The following is a 19,604-nucleotide window of genomic DNA, read 5'->3' as shown; positions in this document are numbered from 1 at the left end:
GGCCTCTCATTCTGTGGACCTTGATGACCAAATTAATAGAAAAAACAAAAATTAAAAGTATGTCATGACATCACAGGTAACATCCTATTCTTTGAGCTTTTGGGCCTGTGGCTCCCCGGCTATCATGCTTGCTCTTTGTGAGTTAAAAATATTCTAACTTTTAGATGGCGAGTGCTGCCACTCTCCTCTGTTTTGTCTCTAGTTGCCTAGCAACAACAGAAGCTGCGCAGCCATCGGCTCAGTGATGGACGAAAGTCTTTCCTCTGCTTATCAAGCTACTTCAGGATTAATAGAACTAGCTTGTATAGAGCATCGCAGCCAAAATGGATTACTGGTGGTGCCACTAAAAATCTCCCTTTCATTTTCCCCATAGACTTTTACAAAAATATTTATAACAATTATGTTAAAGGAGTAGTTCACCCCCAAAATGACTTTTTTTCTATTGATTACTCATGCCATGGAGAGTAATGTTCAATAATATTTTTTTGGTTTTTGTCACATTCCTAAGACAAAAATTTGATTCGAGTAAATTTACCCCCATTGATTCCGGATGGGGACACGTTTCGAAACGGGTCCCCATCCGGAACGAATGGGGGTCAATTTATTGTTATCACATTTTTGTCTTTGGAATGCGATAAAAAACTAAAAATATCATTGAACTCTAGTCTCCATGGTGTGACTAATCAATAGAAAGAAAGTCATTTTGGGGGTGAACTACTCCTTTAAGCCTAGAACCAAGCCATCCAGGATCGCAGTGAATCATGACCATAACATCTTTGATCCTATATAAAAACACATTTTAATATTTAACTATTTGATATTCTACATTTAATAAATAACCTTTGTTGAAGCGATTTTCTAAATGTTCTTTTCACAGAAACAAGTTTCATGGTCATGATTCACTGGCTTGGTTCTAGGCTTAACATAATTGTTATAAATATTTTCGTAAAAGTCTATGAGGAAATTATTTTTTAGTGGCACCAGTAAACCACGCCCACTGCAATGCTCTATACATAGTAGTCACACACACGCACACGCACAAATCTCATTCATTCATTCACGCACAAATATAGCAGAGTCAAAATGCAATGCTCGATCATGATCAAAATGATCTAGGCCTATATAAGCTAGTATTTAGTATGTATGCCGTGTTTGGAAATCTGCTTCCAAAAATAAAGGCAAAGGGAAATACAAGGGGAGACAAGGGGTCCCTTAAAGGTGATACACCATGAAAATTCACTTTTCCTATTTTAAAACCTTTTTTTGGGGTCCCACTAGCACCTTCTATCCTCACAAAGTCCCATTTCAGACCGTTGTGTCTTTCTCTGGTTTTGGGAAGGTGGAGGTTAAAAGCATCCCATGGGTTCTCAAAACAGGCTGTCCAGATTTGCTGCCGTTTGTGACGTCATAAACGGCCGTTTTTGAAGCAAAACATTAAAAAATGAGAGGCTCTCTATTCAGGAGTGGTAATTTAGCCTCAAACCTTTTGAAAAACGTTTTTGGGACATAAACAATATGACATAAATACTTTTTAAATGCATGGTGTATCACCTTTAATTACCCATATCATGCCAATGGCACCATACCCCATTTTGCTATAGGCCCATTCCACAAGGGCAGTGGTTCATTTTGCTATAGGCCCATTCCACAAGGGCAGTGGTTCATTTTGCTATAGGCCCATTCCACAAGGGCAGTGGTTCATTTTGCTATAGGCCCATTCCACAAGGGCAGTGGTTCATTTTGCTATAGGCCCATTCCACAAGGGCAGTGGTTCATTTTGCTATAGGCCCATTCCACAAGGGCAGTGGTTCATTTTGCTATAGGCCCATTCCACAAGGGCAGTGGTTCCCAAACGTTTTAGCTCGAGACCCAAAAGAGAGATTAGACGTTTGCCCGGGACCCAAACGAGTGAAAATAGCAGGACTATTTTCACGACTTCCTCATTTATGTAGAAGTGGCCCGCCATGCAGCCTGTCCCCTCCCACAATACTACCAAGATTATGTCAGCGAGACAAGACTGTGGGATCTGGGAAAAGGAGGATTTTACCTATATACATGATGAATAGAGGCTTTATACTAGTCTAGTGCAGAGCTCCGAAACGTAGCCTTGGACACGCACGCTCACAAGCACAGATAGCCACGTTTATGCATAGCATACAGTACTTATGCTACAGATGCCCTGAAAACACACACTCTATCTCTCTCTCTTGTTGAACCCTGGGCATAGCTCTCAGGGGGGTTGATTTTTCAACACATCTTCCGTCTTTTTCCCTGTTTGTCCTTTTCAACTGTTGGATCTACTCTATAGCAATATCTTTACTTCACTTTTGCCGTAGAGACAGATAATCTTTTTGAGAGCTATTGTGACACTTTATTTTAGTTTTATTTCTATTTTAGCAAATAGAACTAGAAGCTTTTAGCATGACACAATGGGAAGAGGCACTTCATGGATCAATAAATGGCTCTCTTGACATGTGCCCTTTGGTAGGTAGAAGTTTTTATTTTATTTTGACACTTGCTTTGGCAATGTAAAGGTATGTTTTCTCATACCAGTAAAGGTCCTTTGAATTGAATTGAATTGAACAAATATTTAGATTTTTTTAATTTTATTAAGCAAGGTAACACAAAACAACTTGTTGTCCTGCTCGATAAAATTAAAATATGACATTTATATCTCAGAGGCATATTGTACTTTTTAATCCACTGCAATTATTTGAAAACAAATTTAATAAAAATATAGATAAAAGAAAAACTTGCTGTCTGCATGCTTCTTGTTGGCAGGAGCACGCAGACCTTCACACGCACGGACACACTGCCCAAATCAATATCAAGGGGCATATTTTATGTGACTGTCTGTGCGTTTGTGTGTGAGATAAAATTTCCTGGGAAATAGCAGGGACAGGAGAGTGAGAGAGAAGTTTGGATGTTGTTGTGGTGATGGAGAAAGACGGAGAAAGGTGAAGAGGTGCGTGCGTGCGTGCGTGCGTGCGTGCGTGTGTGCGTGCGTGTGTGCGTGCGTGCGTGCGTGCGTGCGTGAGTGAGTGCGTGCGTGCTTGCGTGCGTGATGAGCACGTTAGCATTGGGCCGGGCCTCCGGTCTCGTAAATACTAGGGCTGCGAATATTTGGGTATCCCACGATTCGATTCAGAATCGATTCGATTTAGAATCGATTCTTTCAAATCCAAACGATTCGATTCAGAAACGATTCTCGATTCAAAACGATTCTCTATTCAATTCATAGGATATCAGGATCTACTCCAGTCTGCTGGCATGAAAGCAGAGCACATTTACGTAGCTTTTATAATTGTAAAGGTTTTATCAACTTATTGCAATAATGTAACCACACAAAGGTACCGGTATATCCAAGACAACTTGTCTGATTTATTATGTTTGCACACATTCTTTTAACTCGATTTTTGGAAAATGAGAATCGATTCTGAATCTTACCATGTTAGAAACGCGATTCGAATTCGAATCGATTTTTTCCTGCACCCCTAGTAAATACGTTGTAAATCTAACTCTCTCCCCCATCATTAACCCCCCCCCCCCCCCCCCCTCCCCCCAGGAGAATGCGCTCCAGGGACAGCAGAGGGACCATGTGTGGAACCAAGAGGGATTCTATGCCATCGTCCTCTTCTTCACCATCTTCATCATCATCATTACCTGCTTGATGGTATGCGCTCTCTCTCTCTCTCTCACACACACACGTGCACGCACGCACGCACATACGTGCACGCACACGCACACCAAAGCAAGTGTGAAAGAAATAAGCCAAGTAAACAGAGCAACTTTGCAATCAAATGTGTACAACACTGAAAGACTAGCTTGAGTTACATTGCAATTTTGCAATCAAATAATGATGTGCAAACTAGCTCATGAAAACCAAATAGCCGTGTGTTTGTTTGCACAATCTCGGAAATGGATTTTAAACCCATGCCCTAAACCAGGGGCTCCGGGACCCCTAGGGGGTCCTCTGAGTTACTACAGGGGGTCCTCCGAATCTTTGAGTGATAGAAACTTTTGGTTCTCCTTTTTTTATAATAACCAATTGAACTCTAACGTCCATATTCTGAGAACTTTAGCCAAAAATATCAAAGAGCTTAAGGTGTAGAGGGGAAAAAGAGCAGCCTAAGTACAAAGTGAAAGGTCAACTTAATGAAGTATTGATGGTTCAAGTGGTTAAATATCTGAAAACACAATGACGTGAATCCAAAATACGCTGATGATTGTGCTGTCAAACGATGAAACTATGGATCTATGAAAAGGCTATGGGGGCCCCTGCTTCATCTCTCTCTCAACCAAGGGGTCCTTGGCCTGAAAACATTGAAGAAACCTTATGCCATTAGAGGTCATTTAACCATGTTCTGCTTTTCTCTGGAGCTGCAATGCTGATTTATTCCACTTGAGGGAGAACCTCTCCACAAAAGCAATTATGTTTTACTGAGCACTGTTTCTCAAATGTCAGCACCCACAGGACGCAATGAGAGGGTCCTGGTTGTCCCCCACTGTAATTATGTTATGTGTAAAGCTTGATTACATACTGTACATGTTGCAGTCATTGGTGTAAAGTACATTCACTTAAGTACCGTACTTAAGTACACTTTTGAGTTATTTGTACCTTGCTTGAATATTTCCAATTTCCAATGCTTTTACTTCTACTCCACTACATCTTGGATCCAAATATTGTACTTTTACTCCATTCAATGTATTTGAAAACTTTAGTTACTAGTTAATTTTAGATATTTTTTTAGAAAACCTTCATTATTTAAACTTAAACCCTATATACATTTTTGACCATTTGAAAATAGCCGATCTACTTGTAGATCTGCTATTTTCAAAAGATTTCTATACATTTGAAAACTTGAAACATTCTGCATAATGAGTACTTTAACTTTTGGTACTTTAAGTACAATACATACATCTTGATGCCAATACTTTTGTACTTTTACTCAAGTAAAGTTTGAATTCCGGACTTTTACTTGTAAGGCTGCAGCCATTCCCCATTCCGCCAATGCATTTCATGAGAATGGAGCGGTTTCATAAAGTTCTCAGAATATTCACGCGAGGGTTTCAAGTGGTTATTATAAAAAAGGAGAAAAAAGGTTTCTATCACTCAAAGATTTGTAGTAACTCTGACGACCCCTTAGGGGTCCCGGACCCCCTTTTGAAGACCCATGAAGTAAAACGTTTTAGTACTTTTTCCACCACTGCCGGCTTGCAACACGGTATAAATTAAGTGTCTTTCTCGTCAAATTCAACGTCCACTCTTCTCCTCTGCAGGTTTTGTACCGGCTGAAGGAAAAGGGAAATTCTTCAGACAGACAGGTGAAAGCTCCGCCCCTTGACCTCCACCTGACCTCAGCTATCTCCCCTGACCACACCCAAAGGTCAAAGGGCATTAAGGTATGTTCAAGAAATGTAATTTGACTGAAGTTTTATGAACCTTTGGAGCCAGGGTGGATCTGTTCATTGTTTGGAAAGGGGAGCCAGCTGTATTCTCATCAATGCATAATGAAGGAGGTATTAACCTGCTTGCTGCCAAGCATTACAATCTTCAATGTCTTGATTGTCTTCCATTGCCAGAATCTTTAGATTCTTACCTTTTAATGTGCACGATGTGCACGGGTCATGCACGGATGATGCACCACACGTGTGCATGCCATTCACAGCTTTCAAAAAAAGAAGAAAAAAAAAAGAATCTGCTTGTAAATCCTTTCAGGCATTCAAAAGATATAGACTACTGTATAATGTTTTCTTCAAATGCAAACAAACATGGATGCCATGGGCTGTTCTGGGAGTCAAACATGCATTTCGTGATCGCGATCATGTAGTAGGACGTTTTTTTTTCAACGGCCAACTCGGGAAACTCAGGCTTGGCACAACTATACACAAACTCGAGAAACTCGGGGTTGGCACCATATGTCTAGTTCAGTTCAGTTCAGAGTTTATTTGTCACATATTTTTTTACAATAGTGAAATGTAATAGACGACTCCTCAAAGCATATGCCACAAAAAAAACAAGACAGACATAGAAAACAGTAATGATGTCAGGGTTATTGCACAAAACAAATAAGGTGCTCAAAAGTGCCTTCAAAAAAACAAAAACAAAAGCAAAGTGTCTTTAGTCAGTGCCATTTAGGTATCTTATGGCTTGAGGAAAGAAACTCCTCCTGAGTCTCTCTGTTTTTGCCATATGTGACTGGTACCTCCTCCCCCCCCTCCCTGAGCTGAGGAGAGTGAATAGTCCATGGTTGGGGTGACTGGGGTCTCGCAGTATTTTTGCTGTTCTAGACTTGCACCGCTTTATATAGATGGTATCGAGGCCACAGAGCTCCGCCCCTATGGTGCGCTCAGCTGAACGCACTACTCTCCGCAGCGCCCTGCGGTCCTGTACGGTGGTGTTACCGTACCAGGCGGTGATGTTCCCAGTCAGTAAACTTTCAATGGTGGATGTGTAGAAGCTCTTCAGGACGCTTTGAGAGGATCGGAATCTCTTCAGTCGCCTCAGATGGTACAGTCTCTGTTGAGCTTTCTTCACCACAGTGTCCAGGTGGGTGGACCATCTGCTGCCGTTGACGATCCTCACCGGCATTTAAAGGGTTAAAATCATGGTGCCGTTGACAACGCTCACCGTCAATCTTACTGTAAATACAGTAAATATATTATGACTTACTATACGGCTCCGTGGTCCACTGTGCATCGGTAAATCCCGCGACTTGTTTACAACGCACGTTGGGCGTGCACGCGAAGTGAAGCTCCGCCATAGTAAATCCATTGAGAGGCCCATAAAGAGACTTCATTTACTCAAAAAGAGACATTTTGATCCAAAGGGTGGCCTGTTTACAGTCCAAAATGCACTCGTCTGGGCAAAGCCATGTTTCTTTTCTGGACCCACACTGTCATGTGACTAGATGACGTAAGCGTTGCAGTCAAGTGATTATCCAAAAAAACAAAAACAACCCCGCTCGGCCCTTAAAAATAATAGCTGCGGCCTACGGAGGAAGCGGCGTGGCACCAAGGCACCAAGCAAGCATCCCTTCAAAATAAGAGGCAGTAGAAGTGTTAATAATTATAATGTTTTGCATATAACATGTCAGTTATTGTAAAAGTGTGTAAAAAATGTATTTCTTTATCTTTTTTCTTCACGCTTACAAAGTAATTTAGAGTAAGAGGTGGCAACCCACCTGGAAATGTCTGTTGTGTTTATTGAAGAGCTGGGGAAACCAGGAGAGGGGTCTTCAACAGGGGGTCAATATAGTGGGAGTCCCTGCTACATCTCTCTCTCAGCAAAGGGGTCCTTGGCCTGAAAACGTTGAAGACCCCTGCTCTATGGTAAACTGTTTGTTTTCACAAAAAAAACACAAATTGACATGAATCCAAAACACACTGATGATCGTGCTGTCAAACGATGAAACTATATGGAATCTATGAAAAGGTTGAGGGTATCCCTACTTCATCTCTCTGTCAGCTAAGGGGACCTTGGCCTGAAAACGTTGAACACCCCTACATTATGTTATACAACAAAGAATGGTTATATTGTGTAATATTGAGCATTCAGTGTAGCCTCATGTCCTCTATCTTTTTCAGGTCACCACCTGTGGAAGCATGGTCCAGGCCGAGCTCCCTCCTACCATAGCCACGCCCATTCCCCAGCACCAGCCAATCATAGCCTGCCGCTTGGCTCCGCCCTCTGATCCCTCACCAAGGTATTTGAATTAACCTGGAATTCTTTTATATACTTTAGCTATTGGAAAATAGCAGATTTACAAGGCCACAGCGCGGCACCGAGTGCCCCGCTGCGAGCTTGTAGATCTGCTATTTTTGACTAGTCGTGAAAATGTGTGTAAATCTTTGAATATATATGTAATTTTAAAGCGAACATTTGTAACTCAGATATTGCTTCTGGGGGGTCCCTGGAACTAAATATTTTGAGAATATTGTACAAGCGCACAATGCGTTGGTGAGCTTGTAGAAGTGGCTAATATGTCAGATATAAGAATCGTGGAATTCAAGGAACTAGGGAACCGCTGATATATTATATCAACACTGGTACTGATCAAAAAGGCCAGTTCTCTCAGCTCACACTGATGAAGCTAAGGTTTCTTTAATTGTGCGTTTCTTTCCAGCCCCTGTGCCCGTCCCCGTCCCCGTCCCGACTGTGACCCCGCGGACCGGAACACCGCTGCCCCGGCTACGAAGCTCTGCCCCTCCCCCTTCAAGATGAAATCTGGACTACAAGAGAGGTGAGAAAGAGAGACGTAGATGGATGGATGGATGGATAGATGGATGGATGGATGGATAGATAGATAGATAGATGGATAGTAAGATTGATTGATTTGGAAGCAGAGACAAAGCAAGTAAGGTGGCTTATTGTCGGCACCATTTGAGCAAAGACGGTGTCTTTACAATACACCAATAAGACGCCCTAAGGACGAGAAGAACAGAAACGACAGAGACTGACACAATTTGTCCATATATGGGTATTCCCACATATAGGCTTGATATTGACGACATCAAGGATCTCCATATATGGGCATACATATATATGGCAAATCACAACCTACAGCCCTGATTTCTCACATGGACCTCTTCTAGCGCCACCATTTGGCCTAAAATCACGCAAAGCGGTACACAGTATCTCTAAAGTCATGTCATCAACATGGATCTGTCCCATTTCCCATATTCCCTATGATTGCCTCCTAAAGTTTGTGTATGCGACGTGACGGTCGCTTATCTCCCGATTAGGGAGTCTTACAGGTACTGTACGGGCATTCCCAGATATGGGCTTAATATTGATGACATTAGGGATCTCCATATATGGGCATAAAAGGGACGAGGCCAGAATTAATTTGCAAGTGTGGTTGCTATGACGTGAGTCACACTTGCAAATGAATTCTGTCTTGGCCATATATGGAGCGTGACATGTATGACTGACTGACTGACTGACTGACTCACATGAGCTGCAGGTTTTCATAGTGAAACAGATTAGCACTTACCGTCAGCTCCCAGTACTTACCTCATCAAGGCAACAGAACCTTGTGGTCTAAAAGTGAGTACTACTGAGCTACCCAGACACAAACAAAAAGTAGGACACTTTCACTGCCTGCTAAAGGGGCACACACACACACACACACACACACACACACACACACACACACACACACACACACACACACACAGAAGAAGAAAGAAAACAAGATCAAAAACACCTTGCACATTGTTTTGAGGTGAAGCGAACAGGGGACAATTAAAGCTATACTGTGTAAGTTGCTCAACTAGTGGTCTGTAGCAGTATAGCAAACCGTGGTCGCGTCTGCTTTTTTCGTCCGTTTTTCGCCGCGGACCGGGCTTTCAAACCACCGCGTCCGCCTCGCCGAGACGTATCCATAGAGGTCTCTCGTGTCCCTCTACGAGCAGCGGTTGGGGAGTTACATGCTAGACTTCTAGACCAGCGTAAACAAAGCTGTTGAAGCAAGCTATTTCCTGAAGAGACGCAAGATGCACTGTAATTGGCCGGTAGTGTATCATGTGTGTATGATCCGCAATGTGATTGGCCAACGTATACACAACATATACGGATGATGCAAATGACGTCATTTTTCCGCGAAATCCGGACCCCGGCAAGGATCATAGAAAACATATAAAGAGAAGGCTTTAGAAGATGAAAATAACGGATTGGGTGTTCTAAAACTTTCGCGATTTAACAGTTAGGACAATTTTAAGATTTATTTATAAAAAAAGTTACATGGTATAACTTTAAGGTTCCTCTGCGCTCACAGCCCAGTTCTCACACTGTTTCTAACCGGACCAGCAGTATCCTGCTTACAGCTTCTGGCAGAGGGTTTCACACATGTTGTTGTGAGACTTCTGAGATGAGATTGTATCTCGTTATTTCACAAACGAGGGAGAGAGCGAGAGTGTGCGACTGCATGCGTGTTTTTTCATGTGTGTGAATTTCTATACTTTAACATCTTAAGCCAGGGGTCTTCAACGTTTTCAGGCCAAGGACCCCTTAGTTGAAAGAGAGATGAAGCAGGGACCCCCATAACTTTTTCATAGATTCCATATAGTTTCATCGTTTGACAGCGCAATCATCAGTGTATTTTGTCAATTTGTGTTTTCAGATATTTAACCACTTGAACCGTCAATACTTAATAAACTTGACCTTTCACTCTGTACTTGGTCTGCTCTTTTCCCCTCTACACCAAACCTCTTTGCCGAAAATAGCCGATCTACAAGCTCACAATGCCTCGTACTGCGAGGCGTTGTGAGCTTATAGATCTGCTACTTTTGGCTAAAGTTCTCAGAATATGGACACTAGGGTTCAAGTGCATGCATATAAATAATGGAAAAAAAGGTTTCTGTCACACAAAGATTTGGAGGACCCCCTGTAGTAACTCTGAGGACCCCCTAGGGGTCCCAGACCCCCCCGCTGAAGACCCTTGCTATAAGCTTTAATTGTTCTAGTTAGCAGGTGTTCTGCCTACGTGGAGACTGAAGCCTGTATCATAGTCGGGTCCGCGGTGGAAGGCTTTACACCGCGGTGTAGTCTTTTCGAGTCTTTTTGAGTCATGAAACTACAATGTTGCATCATTCCTCACGGTGGAGAGCTTTCCACCGTGAGTCCCGACACATCTCTCTGTTTTTACTATCAGACAGGCAGGCTCTACACCCCGTTCACTGATTGGTCGACCTGAACCGGTCTAGACGGGGTAAAGGACTTCACCGTGGGCCGTGACTATGATGGCCTGCACTTATTTTCTGACTTGAGGTGGAAAGCTTTCCACCTCAAATTTGCGGTGGATAGGTCTCCACCGTAGACTCTGATACGGGCTTGAGAAGTAATTTGGCGTGCGTGCGTGTGTGTGTGAGAGAGTCTGTTTGTCCTCTGCCAGCGAGGAAGAGCTTTCAGGGTTCAGGTCAATATTTACCTGGAGACGATTGTCTGATTTCTTCTGAAGATGTACGAGGTGTGTGTTTTGTGCGCATACTGTACGTGTTTACATACCGTACTTGTCACTTATGTTTACATTTCTGCTTCCATGTCTTATCCGGACCGGGTGGGCGGTGCGCGCATATACAGTACATTCTGTACATGCCATGTGGTATGTGCTGTCTGTGTAACACAAGGGTGCTGAACAGGGGGTCCGGGACCCCTAGGGGGTCCTCAGAGTTACAGCAGGGGGTCCTCCAAATCTTTGTGTGATAGAAACTTTTTTTTTTTTAACCTTTTTTATATTAACCACTTGAACGCTAGTGTCCATATTCTGAGAACTTTAGCCAAAAATAGCAGATCTACTGCGAGGCGTTCTGAGAGGGTTTGGTGTAGAGGGGGAAAATAGCAGACTATGTACAGAGTGAAAGGTCAAGTTTATTAAGTATTGACGGTACAAGTGGTTAAATATCTGAAAACACAAATTGACATGAATCCAAAATACGTGCTGTCAAACAATGAAACTACATGGAATCTCTGAAAGGGTTGTGGGGGTCCCTGCTTCATCTCTCTCTCTCTCAACTAAGGGGTCCTTGGCCTGAAAACGTTGAAGACCCCTGGTGTAACATATGTGCTGTGTACAGTGTTTGTCCTGATACCCGATTGTCTCCGCCAGGCCGAAAGGCATGGCTGAGACCATCTAACTCCAGCACCGTTGGCTTGATTGCAGCAAAACTGTGCACGCACACTCCCTGGTCTATAGTCGCTAAACGAAGCAGGGTCTTTCAAAATATCTCAAATCATGAACACGGCGTGCACTATCCGTGAAAATCTGCACGCACATTCCCACTTAGCCGAGGAAGAAATGCCACTTGAAAATGCGCCGATCTGAGTTTTTGACAAGTAGATTGACATCCTAAAGTTCACAGGAGTGGCCCGTACTTGGTCGGTTTGTGTGCCGAGTCACGCACTGAAAATAGCAGATCTACAAGCACAAAAGCTGTGACATGTTGCACTTGTAGAGCTTCTGTTTTCAGGGTCCATTCCGTTTGGTTCCATTTGTAGTACGCTCTCAAAGTTACATTAACAATGAGGATTTTACAGTGTAGATCGGGGTCTCAGAGAGAGATTTTTTAAAGGTATCAAATGGGGGTCCGTGGTCTAAAGCATATTAAAACCCATTCAGAACGGGTACACATTATTGTGTATCATTATTTTATGCTTTAACTATTGAAAAATAGCAGATATACAAGCTCACAGCGCGGCACCGAGAGCTTGTAGATCTGCTATTTTTGAAAAATCATGAAAACTTTTAGAATTTAAATTCGAATTTTGACCCTATTCTATAAGTGTCTTTTGAATGCTTCTAAGACTTTTTGAAAAACCTATGTTTCTATGTCAGCAATCTGGCTATAGCCATCGTCAAAGAAAAGGTACTTTTCACTTAGCTGGAGCTCAGTTAGTCTGTTCTTGAGAGACTGCTATGTCAGTGGTTCTCAAACCTTTTCATGTGAAGGACCCCCAAAATGATGTATTTGGCCATGGACCCCCATCTCAAAATATTTAGTTCCAGGGACCCCCCAGAAGCAAAATTTGAGTTACAAATGTTCGCTTTGAAAATACATATAGTCAAAGATTTGCTCACATTTTCACGACCTTTTCAAAAATAGCAGATCTACAAGCTCGCAGCGCGGCACTCGGTGCCGCGCTGTGAGCTTGTATATCTGCTATTTTTCACTGGTTAAAGCATTCAATAATTCTAGGCCTAAATGGGTTAAATAGGTGGTCCTTGAAATTCAATAGGTTGAGAATGACTGGTCTAAATCACCCTTTAGGCGCCGTACACACTGCGTTTTGGCAACGAGAATTCCGCAAAAAGAAAAGTCAGATAGGCCTTCCGTTCAGACGACAACGGCATTTTCGGGGGTTACAAAACGGAACGATCTGGATCCGCAGATTTGGGTGGAAAAGCTGACTCCTCTCTCCCCTCGCGGCACCGTGTGTGCAAGAGAAACGCAAGAAGGAACGACGCATGCTAAGCTTTTTCTTTCCTACTAATATATACAGAAAGCTTTTATGATCCAACTGCCCCGGGTTCGTGTCCCGCTCGGTCATTTCTTTCCGCGAATTCTTTCCGGCGATAAAGTTATTATTATTATTACATTATTCACATAACTCGGTAACGGCGCTTAGTCGGCTCATCGCCTCCGTCATGGATAATAATGTAATAATAACTTTATCGCCGGAAAAAAATTGCGGAAAGAAAAGACCGAGAGGGACGCGAACCCGGGGCAGTTGGATCGTAAAAGCAAGTCCTTAACCACTCAACCAGCAAGGCTCAATGGTTAGTGTGGCTTTCTGTATATATTAGTAGGAGAGAAAAACCCGATCATACGTTGTTGCTTCTTGCGTTTCTCTCGCCCACACGGTGACATGGACACTACATCATTTCGGCTTCATATGAACGCTTGATAAAAAGACAAAACGCCACGGAAATATCCCGGGACCTCGCCGTTTTCTCTACAGAGCGTTGCGGTGTGTACAGGGCCGGGCCTGAGTCTATGTCTCAGAGCTCATGACTTCACGCTGATGTTTACGTGAGGGGAGTAGCCCACTTCCACTTGTTTCCTCTGCACGTTGATGCCAGAGGTAACATCTCAAGAGCACTCAAGCATTCACTTAGTTGTCCCATGGAGAGAACAGTTCATATATCACACGTTTCCACCTGTCTGTGGGAAGTCAGCGCTGGGGGGAAAAAATACCTCCATTTGTAAATGACTGGAGCCTGTCCAGCAGCTCTAATGGGCCGTTGTTTAAGGAAACTCTATCAGTCAGCGCCTGCCGGTCAGCTACTGGAGGCGCTGAACTGTTGCACTGAACAAAGGAAAAGATTCAGCTACACTTCCATTATGGTAAAACATGATTAAGTCTGTTCTACATTGTGTTTTTGTTGTTGTTGCCTGAACTAACTTTATACTTCATAATAGTTACAAAATATACATTTACCGGTAGTTGTCTGCTTAAGCACGAAATGAACAAATAACATTGGCACATTTTGCACTGGCCTTTCTCAAGTGTTTTAGCGGGTGTATTGCATTAATATTTTAAATACGGTTATGATGCAGTTATGACGAAAGAATTTGTTACAAAAAACCCAACAACAAACAACTATTTATTTACCCTAGTTAACCTAAAATGGAATTAAGAAAATGTTTCAGAATGTTTAAGAAAATTTCAGCCCCTGCCTCTCTAACATTCTCTGCACGGGCCTGTCTATATGGAACTTGAAGGTGAATTCATCATCTATCCATATGCCCGTATAATAATGTTGGATTCAAATTTGTAAAATCAATCGATTTTGCTCTGGTGAAAAACATGACTTAATGCCACATAATGAACAAAGACTGGCATAAATGCAAAGAGTATCCAATGATACCCTTATACCCTCCCCCACATACATGGGCACGCCAACAGGGATCATTGACCACGGCTGGTGCGGTGGTGGGGCTTAAATTATGATAAGGTAAAATAAAAAAGGTGCTTTCTTTCTGCAGCAGAAGTTAGATTATTTGTCATTAGCTTTACACACACTTCTACATGTATTTTAGCTGAACATAGCCATCTTGGGAGAAGCCATTTTGTCTAAACAGGGATGTTGCATCACCGATTAAAGCGCTGCCGTCTGGAGGTGAGGAGAGTACATCATGTTTTAATAGAGAGCCAGTGTTGTTTGGGTTCCGCCTAGAAGTGAGAGCAGGATATTCTTCTTGGTGTCTGTGTGTTTATGTGTTGTGTGCATGCGTGCGACCAGGGGCGTCACAAGGGGGGGAAAAGTGGAACTGAGTTACTAGGGCCCAAGCAAGGTGGAGGGGCCTTAATTATTTTATACTTTAGCTATTGAAAAATAGCAGATATACAAGCTCGCAGCGCGGCACCGAGTGCCACGCTGCGAGCTTGTAGATCTGCTATTTAGTCGCGAAAATGTGTGCACATTTTTGAATATATGTATTTCTTAAGCGAACATTTGTAATTTTGCTTCTGGGGGTTCCCTGGAACTAAATATTTTGAGATGGGTGTCCCTGGCCAAATACATATAATTTTGGGGGTCCTGAAAAAGTTTGAGCACCACTGACATAGAAACATAGGTTTTTCAAAAAACCTTAGAAGGATTTGAAATATTTAAAGACTTTTTCACGATTTTTCAAAAAAATGTAGATCTACAAGCTCGCAGCGCGGCACCGATGTGAGCTTGTATATCTGCTATTTTTCAATAGTTAAAGCGCAAAATAATGCGTTCCCGGTCTAAATGGGTTAAACCCCCTCCCCCTATGAAGAACATTCATGGGGGGCCCGCAGTGAATCCTTGTACCCAGGGCCCAGAATTTGGTGCGACACCCCTGCGTGTGACGCACGCTCGCGCATGTGCGTTGTGTGCGCGTGTGTGTCTGTAGAAGCGTTTGAAAGTGTGTTTGTAACCGTCTGCGTGCGTTGTCCTTCCTGGATGGTAGCCAATCAACAATCAGACAGACAGGATGCAGCGCTATCCTGCGGAGGAAGCCAGTTGACACGTAGCAAGGCCAAGCAGACCTCCCCTCCCCCGCCTTCCATCCCCTGCACCTTATCATCTGACCTGATATTTAATCTATCAACAACACACACACACACACACACACACACACACACACACACACACACACACACACACACACACACACACACACATGGTAAATGGTGCATTTATATAGCGCCTTTATCCAAGGCGCTTTACAGAGATTGTGCATTACGTTCACCCATTCACACACCGATGGCAGAGGAAACCATGCAAGGCACCAACCTGCTCACCGGGAGCAACTAGGGGTTCAGAGTCTTGCTCAAGGACTCCTCGACACTAACTCTGGGGGAGCCCGGGACCGAACTGGGAACCCTTCGGGAACCCTCTGTGTTATAATGACGGTTTCTCCACCCCACCCCACCCCACCCCACCCCACCCACACACACACACACACACACACACACACACACGCACACGCACACGCACACGCACACACACACACACACACACACACACACACACACACACACACAGCACCAACAATGTGTACTACCTGTGTCTCAGGCGGTCTGTGGATAACTAGGGGGTGTCAGGGGGATTAGACCGTATTAACATAATCGGTTTACTCGCTATGTAGCGAATTGTGGATCGGGACCTATTTACGGGTCGGCAACGCATTTTTATGGGTTGCGAATGCGATTGAATATTGTTGTTTTGTTTTCTTCCTACACTCTTTTTTTCATTATTTCGTAAATTGAGCTTAAGTGGTACATTTGTTATGTACAGTATTAACCTAAAAGGTTTTGGGAATCCTTGAATATTGCACTTGGAAGACATGAATTGAATCAAAACTAAAGAAAAATATGATTTTATCTGGAGAGAGACAGCCATACTCCTTTTTTGAACAGAGATAAAGGAGCTCTTTCATAGAACAGGAGAAGGCCAAGGGCACTACTCAGATACAGAGAGAAACTGTGTAAGGCACGCGGAAAACCTTTCATTCACTCTCGACTCGGTTAAAAGTATTCTTCAGGTGGGGGCAGATTGTCTGGCTGCCAAATTGTCCTTACCTTTTAACGTGGGCACGAGCACGCATCGTGCACGATCTGTGCGCGACTCATCTAGTAGACCGGTAGACAAGATGACAGCTTTCGAATAAAAAAAAAATCCATTGGAATAGACAAATCCGTTGCCAGGCTGTTACCCCTGCTGTATCCGCCAGTGTTACATAAGAAAACATTGGAAACGGCCAGCTGTGCGCTATGGTAACACATGGACACGTTCGAGCACATAGCAGACGATATGTGCGCGGATCATATGCCAGGCGGGCACAAGAATCAAACGGCTACCAAATGAAAAATAAACGCGTGAAAAAGACCATTCTATGGCCGAGCAGCTCCTTCCTCTGTTTACAAGGAAAACTTATGGGAACGGAGCTACGATTTGACGTCAGACCGGATATGGAAACCTAGATCCGGTCTAAACAGGAAATACGACAGGATACAGTTAGGAGGTGGGCCTAAAGAGCCAGAATCGGCTATAATCAGCGACCATACTTTTAATCGTTTCATAATGATTAAAGCTAATTACATTTCCGGGATCGACGGGCATCGCAGCGTGGTACAGCGGGAAATCAACGGTTTCGACGGGGATCGCAGGAAATGAGTTAAACAGGGGGTCCGGGACCTCAGAGTTACTACAGGGGGTCCTACAAATCTTTGCGTGATAGATTTATTTTTTTCTCCCTTTTTATATTAACCACTTGAACCCTAGTGTCCATTTTCTGAGAACTTTAGCTAAACATAGCCGACCTACAAGCTCACAACGCCTCGCGCTGCGAGGCGTTGTGAGCTTGTAGATCAGCTATTTTCGGCAAAGAGGTTTGGTCTAGAGGGGGAAAAGAGCAGACTAAAGCCCTTTGCACACAGGCACGTTTATCCGCACGGAAATTTCATTTTTTTTAAAGAAAACAATGATTCTCTACAACCCCATGCACACCGGATCCGAATTAGTCGTGCGACGAGTGGCTGCGGCCGTGCGTTTTTTTCTCGATCGAACCCAGTTTGATTTGTGCGCCTTGTTGCATGCGGTAAAAAACTCATCACTCCTTTTATGACTCCTTTTGTGATCCGCAGTGCCGATTCCGCACAGCATTGCACACCAAATCCAATGCGTTGTATTCATGCAGCAAACAAAAAAACAAACAAAAAAAAACGCAACTGTCCTGTGTGCAAAGGGCTTAAGTACAGAGTAAAAGGTCAAGTTTATTAAGTATTGATGGTTCAAGTAGTTAAATATCTGAAAATACAAATTGACATGCATCCAAAATACACTGATGATTGTGCTGTCAAACAATGAAACTATTTGGAATCTATGAAAAGGTTGTGGGGGTCCCTGCTTCATCTCTCTCTCACCTAAGGTGTCCTTGGCCTGAAAACGTTGAAGACCCCTGGTTTTGACAAATCCGGGAATCGATGCATGAAGGTGGTCCTCTGGAATGAGTGACCCTATCTTCCATTTTGTGATTATGCTTTGGCACAAGCCTGGTGAGAAAGAGTGCTGTCTATTGTTGTCTCTCTTAATGGTGATGATGATGTCTCCAGATTGTGTGATTGGGCCAGAGTAAACACGGAGATGATGTGTGCCTCCCTTACCCCCCCCCCCCCCCCTCCTCCCTCTCTCTCTCTCTCCCTCCTGTCTTTACCTTATGTATTTAGTATTATACAACAGGTTGTCGGGCTCTCAATGGAAAACAGGCTCTCCAACCGTGCATATAACGAGCACAGATGCACTGTCTCTCATCAAGTGAAGAAATCAGCTGCGTTGGTCACGAAAGACAGCAAGCGCTCCTCTCTCCCCACACTATGCTAGGCGGCTGGCTAGCGGTTTTCATGTAACGTTCAGGGACATAGTAGCTAAATGTGGCATTAAAAAATTACAAATTCCTATCGAATATCTTAATTACAATGAAATAAAGTTGACGTGTTTTTTTAAGGACAACAGTTGTATAATCGCAATATTACACTCGAGGGTCTGCATTAACACGGTTATCCTGCACTCCAGCCCTTCCTACGGAACTCGCCTGTCGGCTCGTTCCTGCAAAAAGGCTATCGTGCAGGATAACCGCGTTAATGCACACCCTCTCGTGTAATATTGCTTAATTTAAGTAAATGTATAGTTGCGACCGTCAGGTTACTATCAAACCTCCACCGGCTGTCTGTCAGTCTGTCTGTCTGTCTGTCACACGTCAAACTTTTGCCCTACTCATGTCTATGCCACTGTTTCCCCGATCCATGCCAAACTTTGCACTTTGTCCTCTTCTAGCGCCACCATGAGGCCGATTCTTGCAAAACACATTTTTGGACACTGCTCCTACAGATTTGGCCCTAAAATCATGCAAAGCGGTACACAGTATCTCTACAGTCATGTCATCAAAATGCATCTGTCCCATCTAGTGCCACCATCTGGCCTATTTTTTAAAAACACATTTTTGGACACTGCTCCTACAGATTTTGCCCTAAATCACGCAAAGCGGTACACAGTATCTCTACAGTCATGTCATCAACATGGATCTGTCCCATTTCCCATATTCCCTCCTGATTGGCTACCATTGCCTTCTAAAGTTTGTGTATGCGACCTGGCGGTTGCTTATCTCCCGATTTAGGGAGTCTTACTGGTATGTGTCTATGGAGTTAACAATACTTTAACAGACCCCCAGGTGTGGTTATAATATGCAAATATGTCTTCCCTGTGTGTTTTTGATTTCTTCCTGAAAGCTGAAACCATACACCCAACACTGTGGGTGTGGCTAACCTCAGCTTTGTCACCACCCAGAGGTTTGGCATGGATCGGGGCAACAGTGGCGGAGATATGAGTAGGGCAAAAGTGTGACAGACAGACTGACAGACAGACAGACAGCCGGTGGAGGTTTTGATAGTAACTGCGACCTGACGGTCGCAACAAAACAGAATGGCACCACCTCTTTAACTAAAACATTTGAGTACTTTTTCCACCACTGTCTTAACTCTCAGTGACAGCGACTCCCTCTCTCCCCCCGTTGCAGACGTGGGTCCAACGTGTCGCTGGTGTTGGACATGTCGGCCCTGGGCTCGGTGGAGC

General features: G+C 43.5%; 1 protein-coding gene across 1 annotated transcript in view; it reads left to right on the top strand.

Annotated features, from left to right (window-relative positions):
• Positions 1–19,604, top strand: part of ptprr (protein tyrosine phosphatase receptor type R) — a gene marked incomplete at both ends in the record, with an annotated part of 83,707 nt that overhangs the window by 47,833 nt on the left and 16,270 nt on the right. Inside the window, 5 exons of the mRNA XM_080754221.1 lie at positions 3,566–3,673; positions 5,281–5,403; positions 7,588–7,706; positions 8,127–8,243; positions 19,549–19,604. The exon at positions 19,549–19,604 is cut by the window's right edge and continues 134 nt beyond it. Coding sequence (XP_080610347.1) covers positions 3,566–3,673; positions 5,281–5,403; positions 7,588–7,706; positions 8,127–8,243; positions 19,549–19,604 — 523 coding nt within the window. The remainder of the gene's footprint in view (positions 1–3,565; positions 3,674–5,280; positions 5,404–7,587; positions 7,707–8,126; positions 8,244–19,548) is intronic.

This window comes from Nannobrachium achirus (assembly GCF_963921795.1).
Source record: "Nannobrachium achirus genome assembly, chromosome: 23".
NCBI classification, from domain to species: domain Eukaryota; kingdom Metazoa; phylum Chordata; class Actinopteri; order Myctophiformes; family Myctophidae; genus Nannobrachium; species Nannobrachium achirus.
Note: the sequence above shows the minus strand (reverse complement) of the source record. Positions and strands in the feature narration are given on the sequence as shown.